Consider the following 25,510-nt stretch of genomic DNA (forward strand, 5'->3'; position numbering starts at 1 on the left):
AGTCTGTTTTTGTGTGTGCATAGAAAGGAGAATAGGGGTGTGTGTGTGAGTGAGAGGAAGGGAGAGTGGGGTGTGTATGGGTGCAGTGGATTTAAGCAATACTGTATGGCTGAGTACATAGTCTAGGCCTGGCATATCTAACCTCCAATTCACAGGTTGAAATCGTACCTGTGAATTCCTTTCATTTGCCCCATGAGCCCCACTGTGGATTTTTCTGTTCTTTGTTCATTTATGCACAAAGATCAATTCCATATTGATAATTTTCAAAGTTTCGGGTCAAGAGACTCTTATGTGTCTGCTTCAGGTTTGTCATGAATTCCAGTCAAGGAATTTGCTTTCCTGGCTTGTCAGACTGAGGTTTGAAGAGCTGAGCTTGAAGCTTCCCAGTTTGTGTTGTGGTGACTTAACTGGGAAGAAAATGATGATAATCACGGCCCATTGTTCCACAAGCCTTCAGAACATGTATAATTATATAGTTACCAATGTGACTGTTAAAATGTCCAATTTGCCTGACTGACTGCTTCTCAGGACAAAAGTAAATCTCACATGGTTTCTTTAGTAACAAAAAAAACCCAATTTATTGTAACACGCATATCTTTAACAAGAAACAGTGAAACAAAAGGGTTTCTAATTTATATAACATGAACTATATTCCTTCTAAATCCTAGTGAGCTATCTTGTGTCAGATTTGAAATTGTTCATAATAAAAGTAGGAGTGAAATTTCCAGATAAACATGGTCCAAATTTCATATGTACTGTTATTGGATAGCCAGCTCTTGTTCAGCAATCTCTGTCATAGTGATCTGATATTCATGATTATTAAGACCAGGAGTTTAGGATTTCTTTTCAAACACTATTTTGCAACTCCTGCAGGCCAGTGCCAGGATGCCAAAACTTCATGGGTTTGATTTCTGGAAGACCACACTGAACAGTGCTCGATATGTGGTTGCTCCAATGGTGGATCAGAGTGAGCTTGCATGGAGGTTACTCAGTCGTCGACATGGTGCCCACCTTTGTTACACTCCCATGCTTCATGCCCAGGTATTTGTCCGGGATGCAAACTACAGGAAGGAGAACTTGTATAACGAGGTGAATGCGGAGGATCGACCATTAGTTGTTCAGGTATGGTGTCAGCTGTAGCAGTAATAGGATTAAATTATCTCATTAATGCAACAGGGCCCATGCTTTGCAATTGAAGATTCTCCACGGGGTCCACTTGGCCCCAGACCGCCCTGCTAAATTTAAACAGAACATCTCCAATGTGTCTTACATGTAAACTGAGCACTTACTCATTGCCATTGGTCCTGCCACAGACTGCAGGCATACTGGAGCACTGTAGTAGGCGAAATAGAGAAGGCCTTGGGGACGGAGGTGGAGATGGACCCGGTATCTCCTCCTCTTGGCTTTGTTAATTCACTTTCATTAGATGCATTCAAAAAAAAGTAATTCTCACTTTTTGTGTAAGAAAGAACATTCTATTTGGGTGGGTGTCGGAAAATCCCCCAGGGCTGGCTTAAGCTAGTAATGGAGCACATCCCCTTAGACTTTCTTACAAGTGTAGTGTACCATAAAACTGCGAATTTCTATAAGATGTGGCAGCCCTTTTTGGACTCCCGGGTCCAGATCTGTCCGCCATACTAATAAGGGCCTTTATATAGCCATGGCAATTCTATGTAATGAGTCTGATATCCAGAGAGGAGGAACTACAAACATATGAATATGTATAAACTTAGGCACCCAGTGATCGAGGGCTGTTGCTTTGTTTTGCTGAGCTATGTTATGGTTATTATTATTATTATTATTAAGATTTTCCTTTTTTAGCTTAGTTATTATTTATTATTTATCTATGTAATTAATGGGTTTGTTTTTTAACATTGGTTTGAATTATTTGGTTTTGTATTTGTTGTAATCAAAATAAAAATATTTCCTTTTGTTAAATAAAAAATATTTTTTTAAAAATTCTCATTAACACTTTGAGCATGAGTTGTAATTATATTTTTCTATAAGCTTAAATGGTAAGGTCATTCTGTTAATGATTTGTATTAAAATACTTGCACAATTTGACAACTGCATTACCACAAAAAAAAATTTAGGTTTGCAATATGCTGGAAGCGTAACGCAAAGTCAGAAAGTGCACTTGGTACTTCGACAGGTACATTCTCAACTCTGCTATTCCATAGTTATTTAAATATGTATCCCCAGTTATTGTTCCTGTCTTGTGTCCTCTTTGCATTGGGTTTACTTTCATACATGCATTCTATAATCTCAAAATCAGTTGCACTGCTGAAATTTCTCTAAGTGTTTGCTGACATAATGGTTGTTTTCGATTCATCCACATAGCTTTAGTTATCAATTGTCTTTTATCACAAGCATCTAAATTTTGAATTGGGTCGAAATGTTCTGTACTTACCCTATTGTTTGATAGCTGCACACTGAGCATTTGTTTATAACAAATATACTTTCCTGCCTTCTGCATGCTTGATATGCTGCCTGTGATCTCTTTCCAGTTTGTAAAGTTTCACTATTGAGGCCAATTTTCTGTCCAGTATCTCTCTACATCTCCTTTCTGGCGGGTCAATAATTTCAACATTGAGTCTATAAAACAAAACTTGTTTGAAGTTCAGTGTCAAATCCTACCTGCAATGTCACTAATATCTTTTTTTTAACATCCTCAAGGTTAAACTTGGCATTTTTGTGTCTGTACTTCACAAAGTTAAATATGTTCAAATGATCAAATCTTTAATTTGTGGTCCCCTGAAATATCAAATTTTACTATTCTGTGGTTTCCAGTTCTCTTGGCTCTTCGCTAGAAATTTTGATTCTCCAGAATTATTCACACACCTAGCTTACAGCAATGCTGTGGGGAGACCAATGGGGTGGGGGTGGGCAAGAACTGCCAACTTTGGCAGGTGGGTCACTCATTAACTCGAGTGTAGCAGCGAAAAGAAAGTTTGGGCGGTGGGAATGGACATCTGTAGTGGTGCATCAAGGTCATGTAAAATCCCCAAGCCAATAGCAGAAATCAACCATTATACAACGAGGGGTTAAGCTTCTTGTATTACAGAGATTGATTGTGCCCTATGGCTGATTTATTTATTTTTCTTTCAGTTCTGTGCAAATGATCCAGAAGTGTTTGTCCAAGCCTGTCTGCTAGCTCAGGATTACTGCAATGCCATTGATTTGAACTTGGGTTGTCCACAGATGATTGCAAAACGAGGTATCACAGTTTGCTTTTATTTTCTTGATCAGATAAACTACACTGATTCTGAGGTGATGTAAATAATTACTGACTATCCAGGCAATGGGATCACGACACTGGTTAGCAGTTAGATCTGGCATGTGAGAAATTGTTGGATGAAATGGCAACATTTTTAGACTTAGCTTTTGGCTGTTAATCTCTAATGAAACTGAAATATTTATAGCATTTAACAAAAATGTTTCAATAAGGAATTAAAATTATATATGGATGGTGCAAGACCCTTCCATTCATTGAGTTCATCTTAATAAACTGCCTTTACGTTATGAAAATTGAAGCTTAATCAGTAAAAGTTGTGTTAAATATACCTTGGTACTATAAATGTAAGAAATAGTTTATTTAGACTAAAATTATATTTTGATGTTTTTCCTTATTTAAATACTGCAACTGAATGTTGTGCTATGAAGCAGCAAGAGTATTGCAACTTATCAGTAATTTGAGAAAGCAAGGATTGAAAGGCAAAGACAATGGCCTGATATTATAATCCTGAAACAGTGTGGATTTACTGGATTAGTAAATTATTATTAGTAAAGATTAGATACTTGATCAACCACCTGATGAAGGAGCAGCGCTCTGAAAACTAGTGCTTCCAATTAAACCTGCTGGACTATAACCTGGTGTTGTGATTTTTAACTTTGTACACCCCAGTCCAACACCGGCATCTCCAAATCATGAAATTTATAAAACTGATTAAATAAGAATCTTATCTTGATAAGGAAGTTCTTGAATGATGTACTGCTGCACTTACTCCATGTTGAACAATTTCAGTTTGAGTCACGCGAGTAGCTTTCACAGCGTGTATTTAATCTTTGGATTGCAGCACCATCTAGTGTGAAATTCTGGTTGTGCGGTTTATGGTGACATTATACTTGCAAATAATCTTACAAATCAAGGAAACAAATTACTTTCATTGTGGTAATTCTGAGCATTTACATGATTGAAATAACTAGACGTTTAGAACATAGAACATTACAGTGCAGTCCAGGCCCTTCAGCTCTCGATGTTGCACCGACCTGTCATTCCAAGCTGAAGCCCATCTAACCTACACTATTCCATGTACGTCCATATACTTGTCCAATGATGACTTAAATGTACTTAAAGTTGGCGAATCTACTACCGTTGCAGGCAAAACATTCCGTACCCTTACTATTCTCTGACTTACTACTGAGGTAGTAAAGAAACTACCTCTGACATCTGTCCTATATCTATCACCCCTCCATTTAAAGCTATGTCCCCTCGTGCTCACCGTCACCATACTTGGAAAAAGGCTCTCTCTGTCCACTCTATCTAACCCTCTGATTATCTTATATGTCTCTATTAAATCACCTCTCAACCTTCTTCTCTCTAACGAAAACAGCCTCAAGTCCCTCAGCCTTTCCTCGTAAGACCTTCCCTTCATACAATGCAACATCCTAGTAAATCTCATCTGCACCTTTTCCAAAGCTTCCACATCCTTCTTATAATGCAGTGACCAGAACTGTACACAATACTCCAAGTGCGGCTGCACCAGAGTTTTGTACAGCTGCAGTATGACCTCCTGGTTCCGGAACTCGATCGCCCTATTAATAAAAGCTAAAATTTAAAGTTTTGTGGGATGCGAGTAACCAAGATAAAATTCAGGAGGTAATTTAATAGAAACAGGCCATTAGGTCCAATAAGTCCACGCCGACCCTCAGAAGAGTAACCTACCCAGACCCATTCCCCTACCCAATTACTCTACATTTACCCCTGACTAATGCAACTAATCCACACATCCCTGAACACTATGGGCAAGAGTAATTTGATAATCGTTTTGCATTTTTATATGCATCTGGCTGAAAGTTATTTCTAAATGGAAATAAAAGTGGTTTAAGTTTGCTTTTTACAAACTGTTGGTCTGAAACCAATCATTCTTGTTATATGGGAATGTGCAAACAAGAATAAGGTCAATTATAGAATCTCTTAAAAGAAAAGTAAGGCTGTGAGGTGATGTAGTCTGAGGTCCATGCCAGTTACAGCACTAATCTTTACTGAGTTATAAATTCCTTTAATTTGTGAGTTGTGGGAATGACTAGTAATAAGATTGAGCTTAATATTTTTTCCTTTTGGTATGCTTTTGAAAGGTCAATAGCTTCCATAATAATGACATTGAGGATCTCTCTTTATTGTTAGTCTAATTCCCCATATGAACAGGAAAAGTTGCATCAATTGTCATCTTATTTTAGTTTTAAATAACTTGCAGTCTATTGACAGAAACATTTGGTGACTCTCTCACTACTTTTGAGATTGTCTGTCATTAGAAATTTGTGGGTGATATGATCAGTATTTTTCATCCATTTGCATTAAGTGGGGAAGTGGTATTTGCCTGTAAACCCCTTGCTCCATGTAAGGAGTCTGTCCTTGGTGTGGGCATTCTGAAAGTTCTATTCATTGAATCTTTCTGATTCTTGAAAGTAGGGATTCTATTTAATCATCAAGTAGAAGTTATTTCGTATAGAATGGCAAGGCTAACTAGGATTAAATTTGACATCCAAGTGATTGATTTATTCACAGGGCACTATGGAGCATTTCTGCAGGAAGAATGGGACTTACTACACAAAATGCGTGAGTACCTAGTTGGTTATTGCACAGAGATTTGCCCAGAATCTCCTTAGTTTCTTGTGCTGACTTATGTACGTTTTAATATTTGGCCTTATGGACTTCTGAGAGATACTTAAATGGGTGGAGCTTGCTCTCAGATTTTCCCTAACAAACGTTTGCCTCCTCCACACAGCACACAGTAAATGGAAAACATAAAGGTGATTAAGTGAAGCATCTTTATGAGGTGAGAACTCAGAAATTATATCATCAGGCAATTTGCATGTACCTACAACAGATTCAAGCTTTGATGTTACAACATAGTTTTCTTTTAATTCATGGGGATGTGGGCATTGCTGACAAAGAAATTTCCAGTTGCCCTTAGAAAGTGGTGGTAAGCTGTTTTCTTGAACCATGGGAATCTGCATGGTGTCTGTGTACCTGTAACGCTACTATGTAAGGAATTCCATGTTTTTGACCCAGCTGTTAACAATAATTCAGAAAAATACACATGGTCATATTGTCATAGAGATGTACAACACAGAAACAGACCCTTCGGTCCAACTCGTCCATGCCAACTAGATATCCCAACCCAATCTAGTCGCACCAGCATCTGGTCCATATCCCTCCAAACCCTTCCTATTCATATACCCATCCAGATGCCTTTTAAATGTTGCAATCGTACTAGCCTCCGCCACTTCCTCTGGCAGCTCATTCCACACATGTACCACCCTCTGAATGAAAAGGTTGCCTCTTCGGTCTCTTTTATATCTTTCCCCTCTCACTCTAAACCTATGCCCTCTAGTTCTGGACCCAGGGAAAAGACTTTGTCTATTTATCCTATCCATGCCCCTCATGATTTTATAAACCTCTATAAGATCACCCCTGAGCCTCCGACGCTCCAGGGAAAACAGTCCCAGCCTGTTCAGCCTCTCCTTATAGCTCAAATCCTCCAACCCTGGCAACATTGTTGTAAATATTTTCTGAACCCTTTCAAGTTTCACAACATCCTTCCGATAGGAAGGAGACCGGAATTGCACGCAATATTCCAATATATAATTCTCAGTTTAGGTGGCGCAATTAGTACATGGTAAGGGAAGAACATAGAACATAGAAGAATTCAGCGCAGTACAGGCCCTTCGGCCCTCGATGTTGCGCCGATCCAAGCCCACCTAACCTACACTAGCCCACTATCCTCCATATGCCTATCCAATGCCCGTTTAAATGCCCATAATGAGGGAGAGTCCACCACTGCTACTGGCAGGGCATTCCATGAACTCACGACTCGCTGAGTAAAGAACCTACCCCTAACATCTGTCCTATACCTACCCCCCCTTAATTTAAAGCTATGCCCCCTTGTAATAGCTGACTCCATACGTGGAAAAAGATTCTCACTGTCAACCCTATAAGAGTGAATGAAAAGAAGCAAACCACTAGGAAACAAATGATGTGAACAAAAGATTACTTGTTAACTGCCTTAGTAATAATACACATTAATCTGCTCATGTTTGCAGCATTTTAAAGGCATTCTAAACCTACATAGCTGTCAACAATGGGTCAGTTGGTTTTTTGGGTGAGATGTCAAACCAAAAGATATAGGAATAGAATTGGGCCATTTTGCCCGTCGGATCTGTTCTGCAGTTCAATCATGGCTGATCTATTTCTCAACCCCATTTTCCTGCCTTCTCCGCAGAACCCTTGATCCCCTTACTATTAGTAACCTATATATCTCTGTTGTAAATGACTTAAACACTCAATCACTTGGCCTCCAAAGTTGTCTGTGACAAAGAATACTACAAATTCACCACACTCTGGCTGAAGAAATTTCTACTCATCTCAGTTCTAATGGATTGTACTGAGGCTCCATTTTCTCTCAAGGTGAATGTAAAAGATCTCAGTAAACTATTTTGGAGAAGAGTAGTAAGGTTCTCTCAAGTTTCCTGACCAATACTTAACATCAGTCATTAGTAGAAAAAGCAGATTATTTGTCGTTATCACGTTGCTGCTTGTGAGAGCTTGCTGTGTGCAAATTGCCTGATATATTTCTTACATGATAACAGTGACTAGCCTGCAAAAATATTTAACTGATTATAAAGCGATTAGGGATATATTAGGGAAGTCATGACCGGTGCTATATAAGTACAAATCTTTTTTTTAATCACCTTGTGATAAGTTCCTGGTTTTAGCAGGGAACTTGGGAAAGTGCGTTGAGTAAAAACAGATTCATCAGCAGAAAAAGGGAACCGAAACTAGTGGGTGTGCCAACCTAGTGCACCCAGCATTTCAGAGTAAGTTGCATGTTTATCTCAAAAAATGAAAATAGAGGTAGGACAAAGTGAGAAGAAATGTTTTAATTATGTTTGATTTACTCTCCTTTCTCAGTTTCTGAGGCACATAAAAGAATCTCTGTTCCTATCACATGCAAAATCCGGGTTTTCCCAGAAATCAGTAAAACTGTGCAGTATGCAAAGTTGTTGGAGAAAGCAGGTTGCCAGGTAAGTAAATGCATTCTTATTTTATGTTTGAATAATTCTTAATTTTCTGAAAGTTTTAATTCTGTAGGTATTGCTTTATCTGGCACACATTGCTCAACAAAGAGTGTAATAAGAAATGAGAGAATCAAATATGAAGGTAGGCTAGCCAGTAATATTAGAAATAATAGTAAAAGTTTCTTTCAGTACATAAGAAACAAACGACAGGCAAAAGTAGACATTGGGCCACTTCAAACTGATGCAGGAAGCCTAGTGATGGGAGATAAGGAAATAGCAGGAGAACTTAACAAGTACTTTGCGTCAGTTTTCACAGTGGAAGACATGAGTAATATCCCAAAAATTAAAGGGTGTCACGGGGCTGAGTTGAGGGTTGCCATTACGAAAGAGATAGTGCTAGAAAAGTTAAAAAGTCTTAAAATTGATAAATCACCTGGCCCCGATGGGATACACCCTAGAGTTCTGAAAGAGGTGGCTGAGGAAATAGCAGAGGCATTAGTTGAGATCTTTCAAGAGTCACTGGAGTCAGGAAAGGTCCCGGATGATTGGAAGATGGCTGTTGTAACCCCCTTGTTCAAGAAAGGATCAAGGCAAAAGATGGAAAATTATAGGCCAATCAGCTTAACCTCGGTGGTTGGTAAACTTCTAGAATCCATCATTAAGGATGAGGTTTCTAAATTCTTGGAAGAGCAGAGTCTGATTAGAACAAGTCAACATGGATGTAGTAAAGGGAGGTCATGCCTGACAAACCTGTTGGAATTTTTTGAAGAGGTAACAAGTAGGTTAGACCAGGGAAACCCAGTGGATGTGGTATATCTAGACTTTCAAAAGGCCTTTGATAAGGTGCCACACGGGAGGCTGCTGAGCAAGGTGAGGGCCCATGGTGTTCGAGGTGAGCTGCTGGGATGGACTGAGGATTGGCTGTCTAACAGAAGGCAGAGAGTTGGGATAAAAGGTTCTTTTTCAGAATGGCAGCCGGTGACGAACGGTGTCCCGCAGGGTTCGGTGCTGGGGCCACAGCTGTTCGCAATATATATTAATGATTTGGATGAGGGAACCGGGGGAATTCTAGCGAAGTTTGCCGATGATACAAAGTTAGGTGGACAGGCAGGTAGTACTGAGGAACTAGACAGGTTGGGAGAGTGGTCCAGGAAATGGCTGATGGAATTTAACGTGAGCAAGTGCGAGGTCTTGCACTTTGGCAAAAAGAATAAAAGACTACTTTCTAAATGGTGAGAAAATTAATAAAGCCAAAGCACAAAGGAATCTGGGAGTGCTAGTCGAGGATTCTCTAAAGGTAAACATGCAGGTTGAGTCCGTGATTAAGAAAGCGAATGCAATGTTGTCTCTGATCTCAAGAGGGTTGGAATATAAAAGCAGAGATGTACTACTAAGACTTTATAAAGCTCTGGTTAGGCCCCATTTGGAGTACTGTGTCCAGTTTTGGTCCCCACACCTCAGGAAGGACATACTGGCACTGGAACGTGTCCAGCGGTGATTCACACGGATGATCCCTGGAATGACAGGTCTAACATATGTGGAACGGCTGAGGATACTGGGATTGTATTCTTTGGAGTTTAGAAGATTAAGGGGAGACTTAATAGAGACGTACAAAATAATACATGGCTTGGAAAAGGTGGATGCTAGGAAATTGTTTCCGTTAGACGAGGAGACTAGGACCCGTGGACACAGCCTTAGAATTAGAGGGGGTCATTTCAGAACAGAAATGCGGAGACATTTCTTCAGCCAGAGAGTGGTGGGCCTGTGGAATTCATTGCCACGGAGTGCAGTGGAAGCCGGGACGCTAAATGTCTTCAAGGCCGAGATTGATAGATTCTTGTTGTCTAGCGGAATTAAGGGCTACGGGGAGAACGCTGGTAAGTGGAGCTGAAATGCGCATCAGCCATGATTGAATGGCGGAGTGGACTCGATGGGCCGAATGGCCTTACTTCCACTCCTATGTCTTATGGTCTTAATCATATTCATGCCACTTCACAATTGGCAGTGTGTCAAAGCTGCCTATTATTCAGTAATCACCTCCGCAGTCCAGTATGATCATACTGGAAGATAGGAAGTAACCTATGTTTCAGAAGTATCAATTTTTTTTGTCAGTTTTGAAAGAAAGCCTAAAATCAACTGGCCAAGTGCTGAAATTTTAAAACATTGGGAGCAGCTTTCTTTCTTTAGCAAAGTAGTTAACTTGCGTATTACAAATAAGAATCAGAACTGAAGATGCTGTGCTGCAGTTAATTGGTGCAAATATGCCTGATTGTTTATATTAACTCTACAGAAGTCTGGGAAACACAATTTAACTAGTGCATATTTTTGCATATACAGAGTTATGATCCCACCTAATGGTAAAACTGGAAAAGTCACAGTAAATCTGATTTAATAGAAGAATTAGAATTAAGTTTATTGTCAATAGATCGTAAGTTTATTCCACTGCTCATGTTCTTTAACAAAATAACAGGTTTGTTTACACAAAAAGCAAAGCTATACTGCATATGTATTTCCAGGTAATAAATGCAGTTCAGAAAAATCTTAATAGAACACATAAACAAAGATTTAACCTTTCTTCCTTGCAGTCTCTGTGATAGTTACTCTATCCAAGTACAATGTCATTCATATCTTAATCTTTTAATTTTTTACTGAACTGACTGCTTCAGTTTTAATCGTCTAGAGAACACCTTCCAGTTTTGATTCCTAGTTTCTTTCTCAATTTTGGTGACCTAGAGGCTAAACCTTTTCACAGTTCTGACAGTTTGAAAACTTATACACCAACTGTCACAGCCTGGAGATTTAATAAACTTTCACAACCTGCTATTATGCTAAGATAAAACTGTTCTTCTGCTCTGAAAACCTGAAGCTATTGAATTCAAGTGATTCGGAACTCAGAAAGCTAGTGGCCCCAATCTCTTTTCTCTGTCATAAAAGTTCAACTTTGTAAATACTTCATTAGCTAATACCCTGGATATCCTGCTGGACACAGAACTGAAGTTTCTTACTTTCTTGGATATGAAGCCCGTAGTTCACTGTTCCAAATTACTTTCTGACTTCTTTTCAAACAAAACATTATCTTCAAAGAACTCTCACAGATTTTACCCCCTACTTTAAAGTCCAAATGATTGTATATTTATAGAATAACAGAATCCCTACAATGTGGAAACAGGCCCTTTGGCAAGTTCACACCGACCCTCCAAAGACCCAGTCCCCTATTACTCTGCATTTACCCCTGACTAATGCACCTAACTTACACACCCCTGAACATTATGGGCAATTTAGCAGGGCCAATTCACCTAACCTGCACATTTTTGGATTGTGAGAGGAAACCGGAGCACCCAGAGGAAACTCATGCAAATGTAGAGAGAATATGCAAACTCCACGCACACAGTCGCCTGAGGCTGAAATTGAACTCTGGTCCCTGGAGCTGTGAGGCAGCAGTGTTAACCACTGAGCCACCGTGCCACCCCCTTACATACCTTTTATCACAACCCCCTGCAACAGCCATTGCACTATATTTTGAAGCACTATGCTGTTATAATGTTATAAATGTCCACTAAATGCAAATTTCTTTCTTTCTATAGCTAGAATCCAGATGTTTTGAATTTGGAAAATAAAAATGAGTACAGAAACACTGATTTGTATTCAATTTCAGGAGAAAGTAGCCAAAGCAAAAACTGTAATACATGTATACAGTGTTCAATTATTGCATGCATGAAATGGTTTGGGAAGTCTTTGCACTTTTGCCCTATGGACTGTTAATATCAATACGACTTAAGTCAGGCTTTTAGTTTGGTTGTAAAGACCCCTATCCAATAGATTTGCATTGTTTCAACTCGGCTCCTTGTGGGTACGTACTCTCAACATGAAACCGCATTAAATTTTAAACTTATGAAGACTTAGTCACAGACTCATAAATGCTTTCAGATGTCTTTATTAGAATGTTGTTCTTTTTGTAAATATTATTACTGCTTGGAAGATGAGAATCATTTGCTTTTCAGAAAACTGATATTCAAATGCAGTGAGTTCAATTCTAATTAAACAGATCGACAAAACATTTGGTGGGTCAGAAACAAATGCTTTTCAGATTTATTTCAGTCAAATTCAAAATTGTACAGTTAAAAGAGGAATTACGTTTTTTCTACGTAACTGTTATTCACATTAGTGCCATCTAAGTGTTATGGTTTAAATATTTCTGGTTTTAAATTTGATAAATCTTGAATATGTTTCAGCTATTAACTGTTCACGGTCGTACCAAAGAACAAAAGGGGCCTCTGACAGGTGTAGCTGACTGGGAACACATAAAAGCTGTGAGGTGAGAAGCAAATATTAATAGTCACTATACTGAACAATACACCAGAACTATCAATGAATTCTTCGCAATTTTATGACCAGAAAAGGGAGTAAGTGAAATAATTCAGAATTGAGACCATAAGATATAAGAGCAGAAGTTAGGCCATTTCGCTCATCGAATCTACTCTGCCATTCAATCATGGCTGATAAGTTTCTCAACCCCATTCTCCCACTTTCTCCCTGTAACCCTGGATCCCCTTGATAATCAAAAACCTATTTATCTCAGCCTTAAATGTACTCAGTGACATGGTCTCCACAGCCTTCTGTGGCAATGACTTCCATGGATTCACCACTCTCTGGCTGAATAAGTTTCTTGTTATCTCCTTTCTAAAAGGTCTTTCTATTACTCTAAGGCTGTACCCTCAGGACCTAGTCTCTCCTACCAATGGAAACATCTTCCCAACATCCACTCTGACCAGGCCATTCAGTATTCTGTATGTTTCAATTAGATCCCCCCCACCCCAATCCTTCTAAATTCCATTGAGTATAGACCCAGAGCCCTCAAACATTCCTCATATGTTAAGCTTTTCATTCTTGGGACCATTCTCGTGAACCTCCTCTGAACCACTCCAGGGCCAGTACATCTTTTCTGAGACTTGGGGCCCAAAACTGCACAAGAATGGAATCTTGGCTGATTTGTGGTCATGTCATCAAAGACCCACAATTAAAATAAAAGCAAACTTTGTTCAATTTAATGTGAACATGAGCCAAGAGTCAAAGGTTTCAATCCTGAAAGTTTCGAATTTTGGAATTTGTCATGACCAGTACTATTTTGTGTCTAATGCTATGAGATAGAGTCATAGAGATGTATAGCACAGAAACAGACCCTTCGGTCCAACACGTCCATGCTGACCAGATATCCCGACCCAATCTAGTCCCACCTGTCAGCACTTGGCCCATATCTTTCTAAACCCTTCCTATTCATATATCCATCCAAATGCCTCTTAAATGTTGCAATTGTACCAGCCTCCACCACTTCCTCTGGCAGCTCATTCCATGCATGTACCACCCACTGCGTGAAAACGTTGCCCCTTAGGTCTCTTTTATATCTTTCCACTCTCACCCTAAACCTATGCCCTCAAGTTCTGGACTCCCCCACCCCAGAGAAAAGATTTTATCTATCTACCCTATCCATGCCCCTCATTATTTTGTAAACCTCTATAAGGTCACCCCGCAACCTCCGACGCTCCAGGGAAAACAGCCCCAGCCTGTTCAGCCTCTTCCCATAGCTCAAATCCTCCAACCCTGGCAACATCCTTGTAAATCTTTTCTGAATCCTTTCAAGTTTCACAACATCTTTCCAATAGGAAGGAGACCAGAATTGCACGCAATATTCCAACAGTGGCCTAACCAATTACCTGTACAGCCGCAACATGACCTCCCAACTCCTGTTCTCAATACTCTGACCAATAAAGGAAAGCATACCAAACACCGCCTTCACTATCTTATCTACCTGCGACTCTACTTTCAAGGAGCTATGAACCTGCACTCCAAGGTCTCCAAAATGATGATGATGGGTTTTCTTTGTTATCGTGCAAGACCTAACTGCAAGAACAATATTAGTCTCCTCAAGCCCATTCTTGTTTACACAATATCTTTTGTTTTCCCTTTTTCCATCTACCTTTGAGTAAGTAGTCTCATGCGTAACTTACAAATATTGAATAAAACTCTGTAAAACGGACTGATGTTTACTATGTAGGATTCAATCAGGATCTGACTGATGTGACAATAGCTCAAGCTTTTTTTGTCAACAGTTGGTACCATTTCATTAATTATTTCTATCAACATGTTGATGTTCCCTTCACAGCCCTTTTTGTATTACTTATGTTTTTTTTGTAGCTCCTTTTTTCACATCTTAAATCCTAATTTTTTGGAACAGGATTGGAGTGTGAGAGCTCGTCTAGTGTCACTGCATTCTATCACTTTGCATAGTTCCTAAAGTTCATAGATTTACAAAATGAGAAGCATGTAGAAGGAGGCCTTTAGATCCATTAAGTATGCAAGGCCCCAGATGAGTCATAAGCCAAGTGCCATTCTCCTGCCTTGTTTCCATAACCTGGTAAATTCTTCCTTTTTGGTTGTTTGTTTAATTCTCTTTTGAATGATTCAGTACTTTCAACAAGTTCTCAAGCAATGCACTCCAGGTTTTAACCAATCATTCCTTAAAAAGTTTCTTTTTCTCTTCTTGGCTTTGCTTCATGCCAAGTTTTAAGTCAAATAAATGCTAAATGGAATTTGCTATGTAAATACGAAACGTGATAGGGTTGTGCAAAACATTTAACACATCAGAAGTTGTGATGTAAAATCATCAAACTGAAATGGTAACTCCATTTTTCCCTTGATAGATGATGCCTGAATTGTTCAGTGTTTACAACATCTTCTGTTTCATTTCAGCTTTCCACCATCCACAGTATTTTGATTTTGTAAACCTAGGGTTTATATTGGCAATAGAGACTGTTAGGACAGGAAAATAATCTTACACATTTTTAAAAAAAACAAGTTGAGAATTCAAGAAACACGGTATTTGATTTGGGTTGTGAACATTGAATAAAGATATATTCAGCTCTTACAATTAATTATCTTTAAGTAAAATTAAAGATTAGAAGGCATTTTTCTTACCAGAGCAATGTATCCCTTAATCAAAGCTGTAAATTTTCTAACATTGTAAAACATAGGAATGTCTTAGCAGCCATGTTTGTGATAGGTTTTACCCTTAACATAAATTTAGCTAGACGCCACAATTGATCATATTCATCTACATTGATAAGCCACTACAAGTTTGATAACTGAAGATTTTCCTAGGGAAATAAAACGAAGTATGTTGTTTAATGCAGGAAAGAAGTTAACATCCCTGTGTTTGCCAATGGCAACATCCAGTATTTGAGCGATGTAGAGCGGTGCATTCAGGAAACGGAGGTACAAGGTGTAATGAGTGCAGGTATGTGCCCAAAACAAATTTACTTTGGCTACTTTCTAGTTAACATGATGGACTTTAGTTTATATTTTTCTTTGCTACAATATATGTATATATATTATGCCAGCATGTGTTGCCCATTGACTAAACCTTCTCATTGCCAGCATTGTAAATTGCCATTGTAAATTACAATGTCCTTAACTAGAATGGAAGTGGGCTCTAAACCTATCATACTGCAAATATGCAATAACAGCTTAATTTGGAATTTCCAAACTCAGTCTGTACAAAAGAGAAACTTCAGAGCTCTGACCAAGAATTTCAGATTGCTGTCAGTTTTGCTATTTAACTATAAACTACGCATATCAAAGATTGACGTAAAATAGGTATAAAATATTTCTGCACCATAGGAATATTACCTATATTACATATAGGAATATGCAGAATTACCTTTGCAGTCTGATCAAATTATTTCCCTCTCCTCTAATTCCATTTCACTGGCTGACTAACATGTGATCTTCACTTGCTATATGTAATGCCTTTGATATGATACAAGTTAAGAATGAAACAAAGCAAATGAAATTTCCAGGATGGTCAAAAAGAACATTCATAGGAAAACTCCATCCTGTATTGAAAAAAGCTTAGGTTTTTACCAATTATTTAATATGTGCACTTATTTCCAGATTCCACCTATACTTCTGGCATCAAAACAATGGTTTGGTAATCTGTTCCTGGGGTAGTCACCAAGAGTCCAGGATACACTGCACTTGATTTCTGCCTCACTCCTGTAGGACGCAAGAATAGTTTGTTTAGGGATAGTCAGCACGGTTTTGTGAAGGGTAGGTCGTGCCTCACAAACCTTATTCAGTTCTTTGAGAAGGTGACCAAACAGGTAGATGAGAGTAAACCGGTTGATGTGGTGTATATGGATTTCAGCAAGGCGTTCGATAAGGTTCCCCACAGTAGGCTATTGTACAAAATGCGGAGGAATGGGATTGTGGGAGATATAGCAGTTTGGATCAGTAATTGGCTTGCTGAAAGAAGACAGAGGGTGGTGGTTGATGGGAAATGTTCATCCTGGAGTCCAGTTACTAGTGGTGTACCGCAAGGGTCGGTGTTGGGTCCACTGCTGTTCATCATTTTTATAAACTGCCTGGATGAGGGCGTAGAAGGATGTGTTAGTAAATTTGCAGACTACACTAAGGTTGGTGGAGTTGTGGATAGTAATGAAGGATATTGTAGGTTACAGAGAGGCATAGATAAGCTGCAGAGCTGGGCTGAGAAGTGGCAAATGGAGTTTAATGCGGACAAGTGTGAGGTGATTCACTTTGGTCGGAGTAACCGGAATGCAAAAGTGAAAGTACTGGGCTAATGGTAAGATTCTTGGTAGTGTAAATAAGCTGAGAGGTCTCGGTGTCCAGGTACACAGATCCTTGAAAGTTGCCACCTAGGTTGACAGGGTTGTTAAGAAGGCATACAATGTTTTAGCGTTTATTAATAGAGGGATCGAGTTCCAGAACCAGGAGGTTATGCTGCAGCTGTACAAAACTCTGGTGCGGCTGCACTTGGAGTATTGTGTACAGTTCTGGTCACTGCATTATAAGAAGGATGTGGAAGCTTTGGAAAGGGTGCAGAGGAGATGTACTAGGATGTTGCCTGGTATGGAGGGAAGGTCTTACGAGGAAAGGCTGAGGGACTTGAGGATGTTTTCGTTAGAAGAAGGTTGAGAGATGACTTAATAGAGACATATAGGATAATCAGAGGGTTAGATAGGGTGGACAGGGAGAGCCTTTTTCCAAGAATGGTGACGGTGAGCATGAGGGGGCATAGCTTTAAATTGAGGAGTGATAGATATAGGACAGATGTCAGAGGTAGTTTCTTTACTCAGTAGTAAGGGTATGGAATGCTTTGCCTGCAACGGTAGTAGATTCGCCAACTTTAAGTACATTTAAGTCGTCATTGAACAAGTATATGGACGTACATGGAATAGTGTAGGTTAAATGGGCTTCAGATTGGTATGATAGGGCGGCAACATCGAGGGCCGAAGGGCCTGTACTGCGCTGTAATGTTCTCTGAAAACTAAACAGAGTAGAAGACTCAAATGTCTTGTGTGTTCGCTACTATTAGTGAAGGCCTAGATAAATATTCTAAAATAGTAGTAGACAGTAAAAGTAAGCATCCAAATAATGTAGATTAATTTATTATCTGAATAGTTTAGTACATTCTGAGATCTGTGGATGCCAGTTTACTGATACGATAGTACTAAATTCTCATCTTAAGTCTATACCAAAAGGGAAAGTCACAGACCTCCTACTGGCCATGGCTAAAATGTACTTCACACAGATTTCGTCAAAGAGAAACTTGCTTCCCTGAACTATATTCTCCACATGCATAACAATGAGCACAATATTTTATACTCCATGGCATAATTACAAGGACAGCGCTTCACCGGAGACACTCACTGATGATGTTACCTAGTTGGTGATGAAATGTCTGAAAACAAATCTTGCAGCTCAGTGAGCTTTCTTACATACTTATAATTACGTAGAATATAAACCACAGAAACAGGCCATTTAGCCCAGCTGGTCCATGTGGATTTTACTAGACCCATCCGTCCTCCAGTCCTTCCCCATTGGTACATCAATGTGCTTTAGCATTGAATCATCAAATATTTACAATAAAGAAAATAGAAGCTAGAACATACATTTGCTTAGCAGGAAAATAGCTTGCATTTAGCTCATATTTAACCCCATAGAGGAAACTGGAATGGGTGAAATTACATGGACTTTCTAATTCATAAATGCATATCCAAGTTATTTCATAATTTTTATTAAACATGCAATTTGAAGGACATTTGATTTATGGGAATAAAGGTAGCAAAGTGCAGAAGCATTGGCTGTAAATTCTAAGAAGCAAACCTACTTAGTGAAAAATATGCAAACAGGAGTTAAGTAATTAGAAAATTGTAATTTTGTTAAATAGCGTTGTTTGTTTGCTTATTTGAACATAAAAATAAACTGCCCAGTGGGGGGAGATGTTGTCAAAAAAACCAGGATCCTGACAACAAATGGCTCAAGATGTCAGTTTTTTGAAAAATGTTTAGGAATGTATATTTTTTCAAAGCTAATTTTGAGCATGAAAACCTTGTATTAGTTCAATAAACATGATTTATTACAAAGTGCCAATTCTTATCTATTTTCTTTTCTGGTAAAATGCAACTTGCCATAATTGATTATACCACAATAGGAGTTGGAAATGGGAAGATCAGTGTGAAAGACCTTTGACAAGTCAAAGAGGCTTTAATAAGGTCAGAAGTCCTGACCCACTTTGACCCATAATTGCTATTGCAACTGACAATGGGAGCAATCATTTCTCACATCTTACTGAATGGTGAAGAGAAACCAATAGCTTTTTGCATCAAGATCACTAAAGCAGAGATGAACTATGCACAGGTAGAGAAAGAAGTTCTGGGAATCATTTTTGACATTAGATGATTCTACCAATGCAAGTATGGTTGGGAATTTGCCCTGCTAACAGATCAGAATATTTGGGCCTCACACAGGGATACCTTCTCTAGCAGCGATGCGTATGCAGAGGTGGGCATTGTTGCTATCAGCTCAAACTTTTACAGTTAGGTTTCAGCAGTCCAACTTTAATGGGAATGCTGATAGGCTTTCTTGATTTCTTTTACCAACTGAGTCAACTTTAAATAAGGCTTTCTTGATTTCTTTTGCCAACTGAGTCAACTACAAATAGCCTTTATGTAGACATTTTCTACTTGGAACAAATAGAGTTCACTCCAGTATCAGTTGGACAAGTTAAGTAGTACACTAGAAATGAGCCTCTATTATCAAAAGTGATGGACATGGTACTTTGTGGCAAGATCACAGGAACAACCCCAGAACTGAAGCCATATTGTCACATGGAAACTAGAACTATTTGTACAGGCAGGATGTCTCCTGTGGGGAATGAAGTTCAATCATTCCACCACAGCTAAGGAAACATGTGTTAAATCAACTACATGCAGGTCACTGTGGCATTGTCAGAATCAAGGTGATAAGCAGAACCTATTTTTGATGCCCAGAGTTTGAGGAGAAATTGGAAATATATGCAGCTTGTACAAGCGTTTGCAACCTACCTCCATCAGTGCCATTACACCCATGGCAATGGCCAGAAAGCCATAGCAAAGAATCCATATTGACTACATGAGACCTTTAGAAAGGCGATTTTCTTATAGTGGTTGCCACACATACTAAATGGCCTGAAGTTGCCATAAGTGACATCTTCTGAGAAAACTATTGAAAGATTGGGGAGTATTTTTACGAGGTTTGGTTATCTGGAACAACTTCTCAGTGATAATGGTCCACAGTTTATATCACGAGAGTTTACAGGCTAATTAAAACAGAATAGAATTCAACAGATCCAATCAGCACACTATCACCCAACTCCATATAGTTTGGCAGAACGGTTTGTGCAGACAATGAAACATTGTTTTGGGTTTCTCATGAACAAGGATTGTTATCCGAAAGACTGAACCAATGTTTGTTAATATACCATAACACAAGGGGGAGGGATGATATGTATTTGAGTAAAGTATGATGGACTGTCACCCAGCCATGACTCCAATCACATAATGTAATTATATTGTCATCATCCATTTTGGATGGGTAGAAAGCTCTTTCTAAGCTTGCTGCCTGCAGAGTGAACACCTCCATAATAAAGGTGCTGCTGTTTAACACTTCAGCCTCCTGGTCCTTCTTGAAACATATCATATTATCATGACTTCTGTCTTTAATGTAGGTACCATGATAGGGTGGCTTAGGACACTTTTCGTTGTATTTTTCTTGTTAAAATACATATGACAATAAATTCTAAATTGAAATGTGTTCTGTTTTTAGAATACAGGTAAAAATCTGAAGAGTCAGAAAAATGATAACTGAAGTGTTTTGCTTTGTAACAGAATGCAATTGACCAACCACGCACAAAAATAAAAACAAAAGTCGAAAAAGTGGGGAAAATAATTACACTGCTAGTAGAAGTAAAATGACTCTTATATTAGTTTGAACAAACTGAAAAAGAACTTGCATTTATGTTGTGTCTTTCACGATTTTGGGAAGAAAATATCACTGACACCAGTGATCTGGGGCTGCAGTATAGTTGAGCAGGAAAGACTTGAGATGCTGCCACTATTTTGAGGAGTGACATTTTTTAAACCATATAGATTTTGACAAGCGTTATTATGCAAGCACTTCACTGTGAATGAGAAATCTGTTAATTTTAAATTGATAACTCATTTTATCAGATAAAACAATGGTAAGCAGAGAGCTAGTGGAGTGTGGAGTACTTTGTCTGAGTGAGTGGGTGAACCTGAAACCATTGTGCTTTGAAGGATAAATTAAATCCATAAATGCCCAGGCTCCAAGCTACACATGTTTTCATTGTGAGAATAAACATGCTTTGTTTGCAGAAAGTATTTTGAGCTAAATAATTAAGACAATTTGTGCTTTGTAGGTGTTAAGTAACAGCTTGCACAAAATGTTTCTCGTAAACATATTCATGTTGCATAGGAATCTGTGTAAAGTACAACACGCAAACTGGATGCAAATGTATAAAATTGTACCAGAGATTATCCTAATATTTTAAAGCTGTCACAACATAGTTTTGAAGCATGTGTTAAAACCTGTGCCAGGGCTCTCCTTATTACTTTGCAAGTTTATCCATTAACTAGCTGAGCTGTATGGACCATGAATTAATCCCAAATCACAATTGACTTCAGCAGGAGCAGTGATTGATGTCCATCCTGTTGATATCTCTGATTACAGAGGAAAATGTATCTTGAAGATTTTTTAAAAATGTCCGAGGGAAGATTCAGTTTCTGATATGAATATTGAGTGAGATCAAGATGAAGCTTAAACATAAGTAACAACCAAGTGGGCGGCACGGTGGTACAGTGGTTAGCACTGCTGCCTCGCAGCGCCAGAGACCCGGGTTCAATTCCCGCCTCAGGCGACTGACTGTGTGGAGTTTGCACGTTCTCCCCGTGTCTGTGTGGGTTTCCTCCGGGTGCTCCGGTTTCCTCCCACAGTCCAAAGATGTGCAGGTCAGGTGAATTGACCATGCTAAATTGCCCGTAGTGTTAGGTAAGGGGTAAATGTAGGGGTATGGGTGGGTTACGCTTCGGCGGGTCGGTGTGGACTTGTTGGGCTGAAGGGCCTGTTTCCACACTGTAAGTAATCTAATCTAATCTAATCAAACCACTAAAGCTACCAGTACTTGGTAGACTGTTATCCATGTAAATGCATCACAAGATCTCTGTGACTTTATGAGAGTGAATTAGAAAGGGGAGAAAACTAAGAGGAAAAAATGTAGATAACAAATGTGATTAGTTATCTATTGTATAGCTGAATAGTTTTTTTTCTTGCTTTTGCTGACAGAAGGCAATCTTCATAATCCAGCTCTTTTTGAAGGACGCAAACCACCTGTATGGGAGATGGCAGAAGAGTATTTGGAGATTGTCAACCAATATCCTTGTCCACTTTCATTTGTTAGAGCTCATCTCTTCAAACTCTGGCATCACACGTGAGTCAGTGAACAAAATTTCATTGATGATGGCTTACTTTACATTTCACTGTGAAAGAATTAATCACAATGACAGTTTAGATAAAACACTGAACTTTTATTTACTGGGTATTTGGTCTTTGTGATTGAAAAGATATGAAGTAGGAAAAATATGCAACCGATTTGCACAGTGAGAAAACAGAAATGAGATAACTGAACAAATAATCCGTTTTCGTGACATTGGTTGAGAAATGGATGTTTGCTTGGCACTATGGAGAAAACAGCCTTTTTTTTGGTTCACCTGAGAGGGCAGGTAACTGTAAAGAAAATATTTGACAAATATTTAGCTAAATGATGGCACCTCCAGTAATATGGCAACATCAAATGTGTCAACTTACTTTGTAATTAAATTTTGTAGTATAGTTTGAATGCTTTTTTTGCACAGATTGCTGTCCCAGAGTCATGATTACATGTTTTATCTCAAAAGATGGTGCATCAGTCCAAAAACCTGGAGGACATGGAATTGTAAAGGCATGCCTTTTGACCAAGTGTGGCACTAAGGGGCCCTTGCAAAATTGAAGTCATTGGGAATTGGGGGGAAATCTCTCCACCCATTGAAGTATACCTAGCATGAAGGAAAATGGTTGTGCTTGTTGGAGGTCGATCCCCTGCATCCCAGGCTATTGTTGCAGGAGATCCTCAGGGCAGTGTCTTAGGCCTAATATTCCCTGCTGTTTTCTCTGTTATAAGGTCAGAGGTGGAAATGTTTGCTGACGATTGCACATTGTTAAATACCATTGCATACAGCAAGAAGTGGACATCATCGAAGATTGGGTTGATATGTGGCAAATAACCTTTGCGCCATACAAGTGTCGGTTAATGGCCATCTCAAACAGGAAAGAATCTGACCGTCTCCACTTGACTTACACAGGAGTTTCGTAGCTGAACCCCACCTTATCAACATCCTGGGACTAGCATTGACCAGAATCTTGAACTGGAAGAGCCACATAAATACTGTGGCTAGAAGTACAAGTTAGAGACTGGGAATTCTGTTGCAAGTATCTCACCTTCAGACTCCCCAAAGTCTGTTCACCATCTGCAAGACACAAGTCAGGACTCTGATGGCGTACTCTTAATTTCCTTGGCTGATCGCAACAGCATTCAATAAACTCAACACCACCCAGGACAAAGCGTTCCAATTTACTGGCACTCAATCCACCACCTTAAAAGTTTCACTCCCTTGACTGCAGCAACTCACCAATTCTCTTTCAACAGCACCTACCAAACCCATGATTTCTGCCACCTGTCTGCCGGAGTTACCTCTGGCAAGGGATTACACTATGGACAGTGGGATCCTGGGAAGTATTGAAGATCAGAGGGACATTGGTGTCCATATCCACAGATCCCTGAAGGTAGTAGAGATGGGAGATAAGGTATATGGTATACTTGTCTTTATTAGTCAAGACATAGAATACAAGAGTAAGAAGGTTATGCCGGAATTGTATATAACACTGATTAGGCAACAAATGGAGTACTGCATGCAGTTCTGGTAACTACATTAAGGCTAGGATGTACTTGCACATAGAGAGGGTGCAGAGGAAATTTACCAAGAGGCAACCTAAGCTATGAGAAAAGATTCGATAGGCTGAGGTTGTTTTCCTTGGAGCATCAAGTTTGAAAAAGGACTTTATAAAGGTGTATAAGATTATAAGGAGATTATAGAGGGTAGTTAGGAAGGCACTTAGTCCATTAGTAGATGAGTCACTAACCAAGGACATAACGTTAACATAAGAGGTAGAAGGCAAAGAGGAAAGTTCAGAGACTTATTTTTACACAGAGGGTGGTAGGACTGTGGAACTTGCTGCTTGAAAGAATGCTTGAGTAAGAAGTACATCATATTTAAATAGTATTTGGGCACCCATTAGTGCTGCTGTAGTGTTCATGGCTTTGGGCAAAAGTTGGAAAGAGGGGTTAGTGGAGTCAGATTTTTGGCATGGACATGTTGCCTTTCTGAAACCACCTATCCCACCAAAACCACCCCTCCCCCCCATCTTTCTGTGCTGTAATCCTCTGTGTCTTTGAGGTGCATGGGTACATTGTGACCTGCAAGTTGCCCTGCAAACCACTCTAAATCCTGACATGAAATGATATGCTATTCCTTAGCTGTTACTGGGTCAAAATCCTAGAATTCCCTTTCTAACAGCACTGTGGGTATACTTACATCAAGAGAATTGACATGGTTCAAAGAAGTAGTCCTTCACCAAATACTTCAGCGATAATTAAGGATGGGCAATGTTGGCTCAGCCATCGACACACGCATCCTGTGAAAATAAAAGGAGAGTTACATACGCCTGTGTCAGCACATCTCTGGTTCCTGGTTATTGTCAGAGTCTCTACCTTAAAGGCCCTACAGACCCCAAAGTGAAACACACTTTGTACATCTCAATGCTAGCATTTCATACCTAACTCATTAATGGCCTTTACAGATCTGTAGAGTCTTGATCGAATTTAATTCCCACTCACTTGTGACTGTAAAAGGGACATTTTCACCAAGCACGTAGCCAAGGTCACTTGTCAGTCAGAGAAGAGTTCCGCACTTATGGATTCAGACCACCAAGCACTCCTGAAAGAAGTTTAAATTGCCAGACATAGATACCTGAGTGTGTATGTCAGCTATCCAACTACATTCATTCCTCTGTATCTGTGAGGGTTCTGTTCCTGAGAAGCCCCAATAATGTTGAAATTCGCAAGAGCAAAACTGGTTTTAAAAAAATGGTTAGAAATAAATTGAAAATTGTGGATATGCAATTTTTGCCTGTGAATGTTGAACCTTGTCAATGAGTTTCTGATTTCGCAGATATAGAGAATTTACTTTGTCACCTAGAATGATATTGTACCAGCACTCAGTGTCAGCGCAAGCCCTACTTCAGCCTCTAATCAATGATCTTCCTGGTTGTTGGATTGCATAGGGTGTTAAGTGGTTGCTGGGCCTCTTGCTGAGATATTTGTATCATCGATAGTCACAGGTGAGGTGCCGGAAGACTGGAGGTTGGCTAACGTGGTGCCACTGTTTAAGAAAGGCGGTAAAGACAAGCCAGGGAACAATAGACCGGTGAGATTGACCTCGGTGGTGGGCAAGTTGTTGGAGGGAATCCTGAGGGACAGGATGTACATGTATTTGGAAAGGCAAGGACTGATTCGGGAAAGTCAACATGGCTTTGTGTGTGGGAAATCATGTCTCACAAACTTGATTGAGTTTTTTGAAGAAGTAACAAAGAGGATTAATGAGGGCAGAACAGTAGATGTGACCTATATGGACTTCAGTAAGGCATTCGACAAGGTTCCCATGGGAGACTGATTAGCAAGGTTAGATCTCATGGAATACAG

General features: G+C 39.3%; 1 protein-coding gene across 1 annotated transcript in view; it reads left to right on the plus strand.

Annotated features, from left to right (window-relative positions):
* Nucleotides 1-25,510, plus strand: part of dus1l (dihydrouridine synthase 1-like (S. cerevisiae)) — a 58,285-nt gene that overhangs the window by 2,456 nt on the left and 30,319 nt on the right. The window contains exons 2-8 of the mRNA XM_043714710.1: nucleotides 874-1,122; nucleotides 3,109-3,217; nucleotides 5,789-5,839; nucleotides 8,195-8,307; nucleotides 12,534-12,616; nucleotides 15,489-15,592; nucleotides 22,000-22,144. Of these exons, the coding sequence (XP_043570645.1) occupies nucleotides 886-1,122; nucleotides 3,109-3,217; nucleotides 5,789-5,839; nucleotides 8,195-8,307; nucleotides 12,534-12,616; nucleotides 15,489-15,592; nucleotides 22,000-22,144 (842 nt within the window). The 5' untranslated portion in view covers nucleotides 874-885. The remainder of the gene's footprint in view (nucleotides 1-873; nucleotides 1,123-3,108; nucleotides 3,218-5,788; nucleotides 5,840-8,194; nucleotides 8,308-12,533; nucleotides 12,617-15,488; nucleotides 15,593-21,999; nucleotides 22,145-25,510) is intronic.

The sequence above is a fragment of the Chiloscyllium plagiosum genome, chromosome 24 (assembly GCF_004010195.1).
Source record: "Chiloscyllium plagiosum isolate BGI_BamShark_2017 chromosome 24, ASM401019v2, whole genome shotgun sequence".
Lineage (NCBI taxonomy): Eukaryota > Metazoa > Chordata > Chondrichthyes > Orectolobiformes > Hemiscylliidae > Chiloscyllium > Chiloscyllium plagiosum.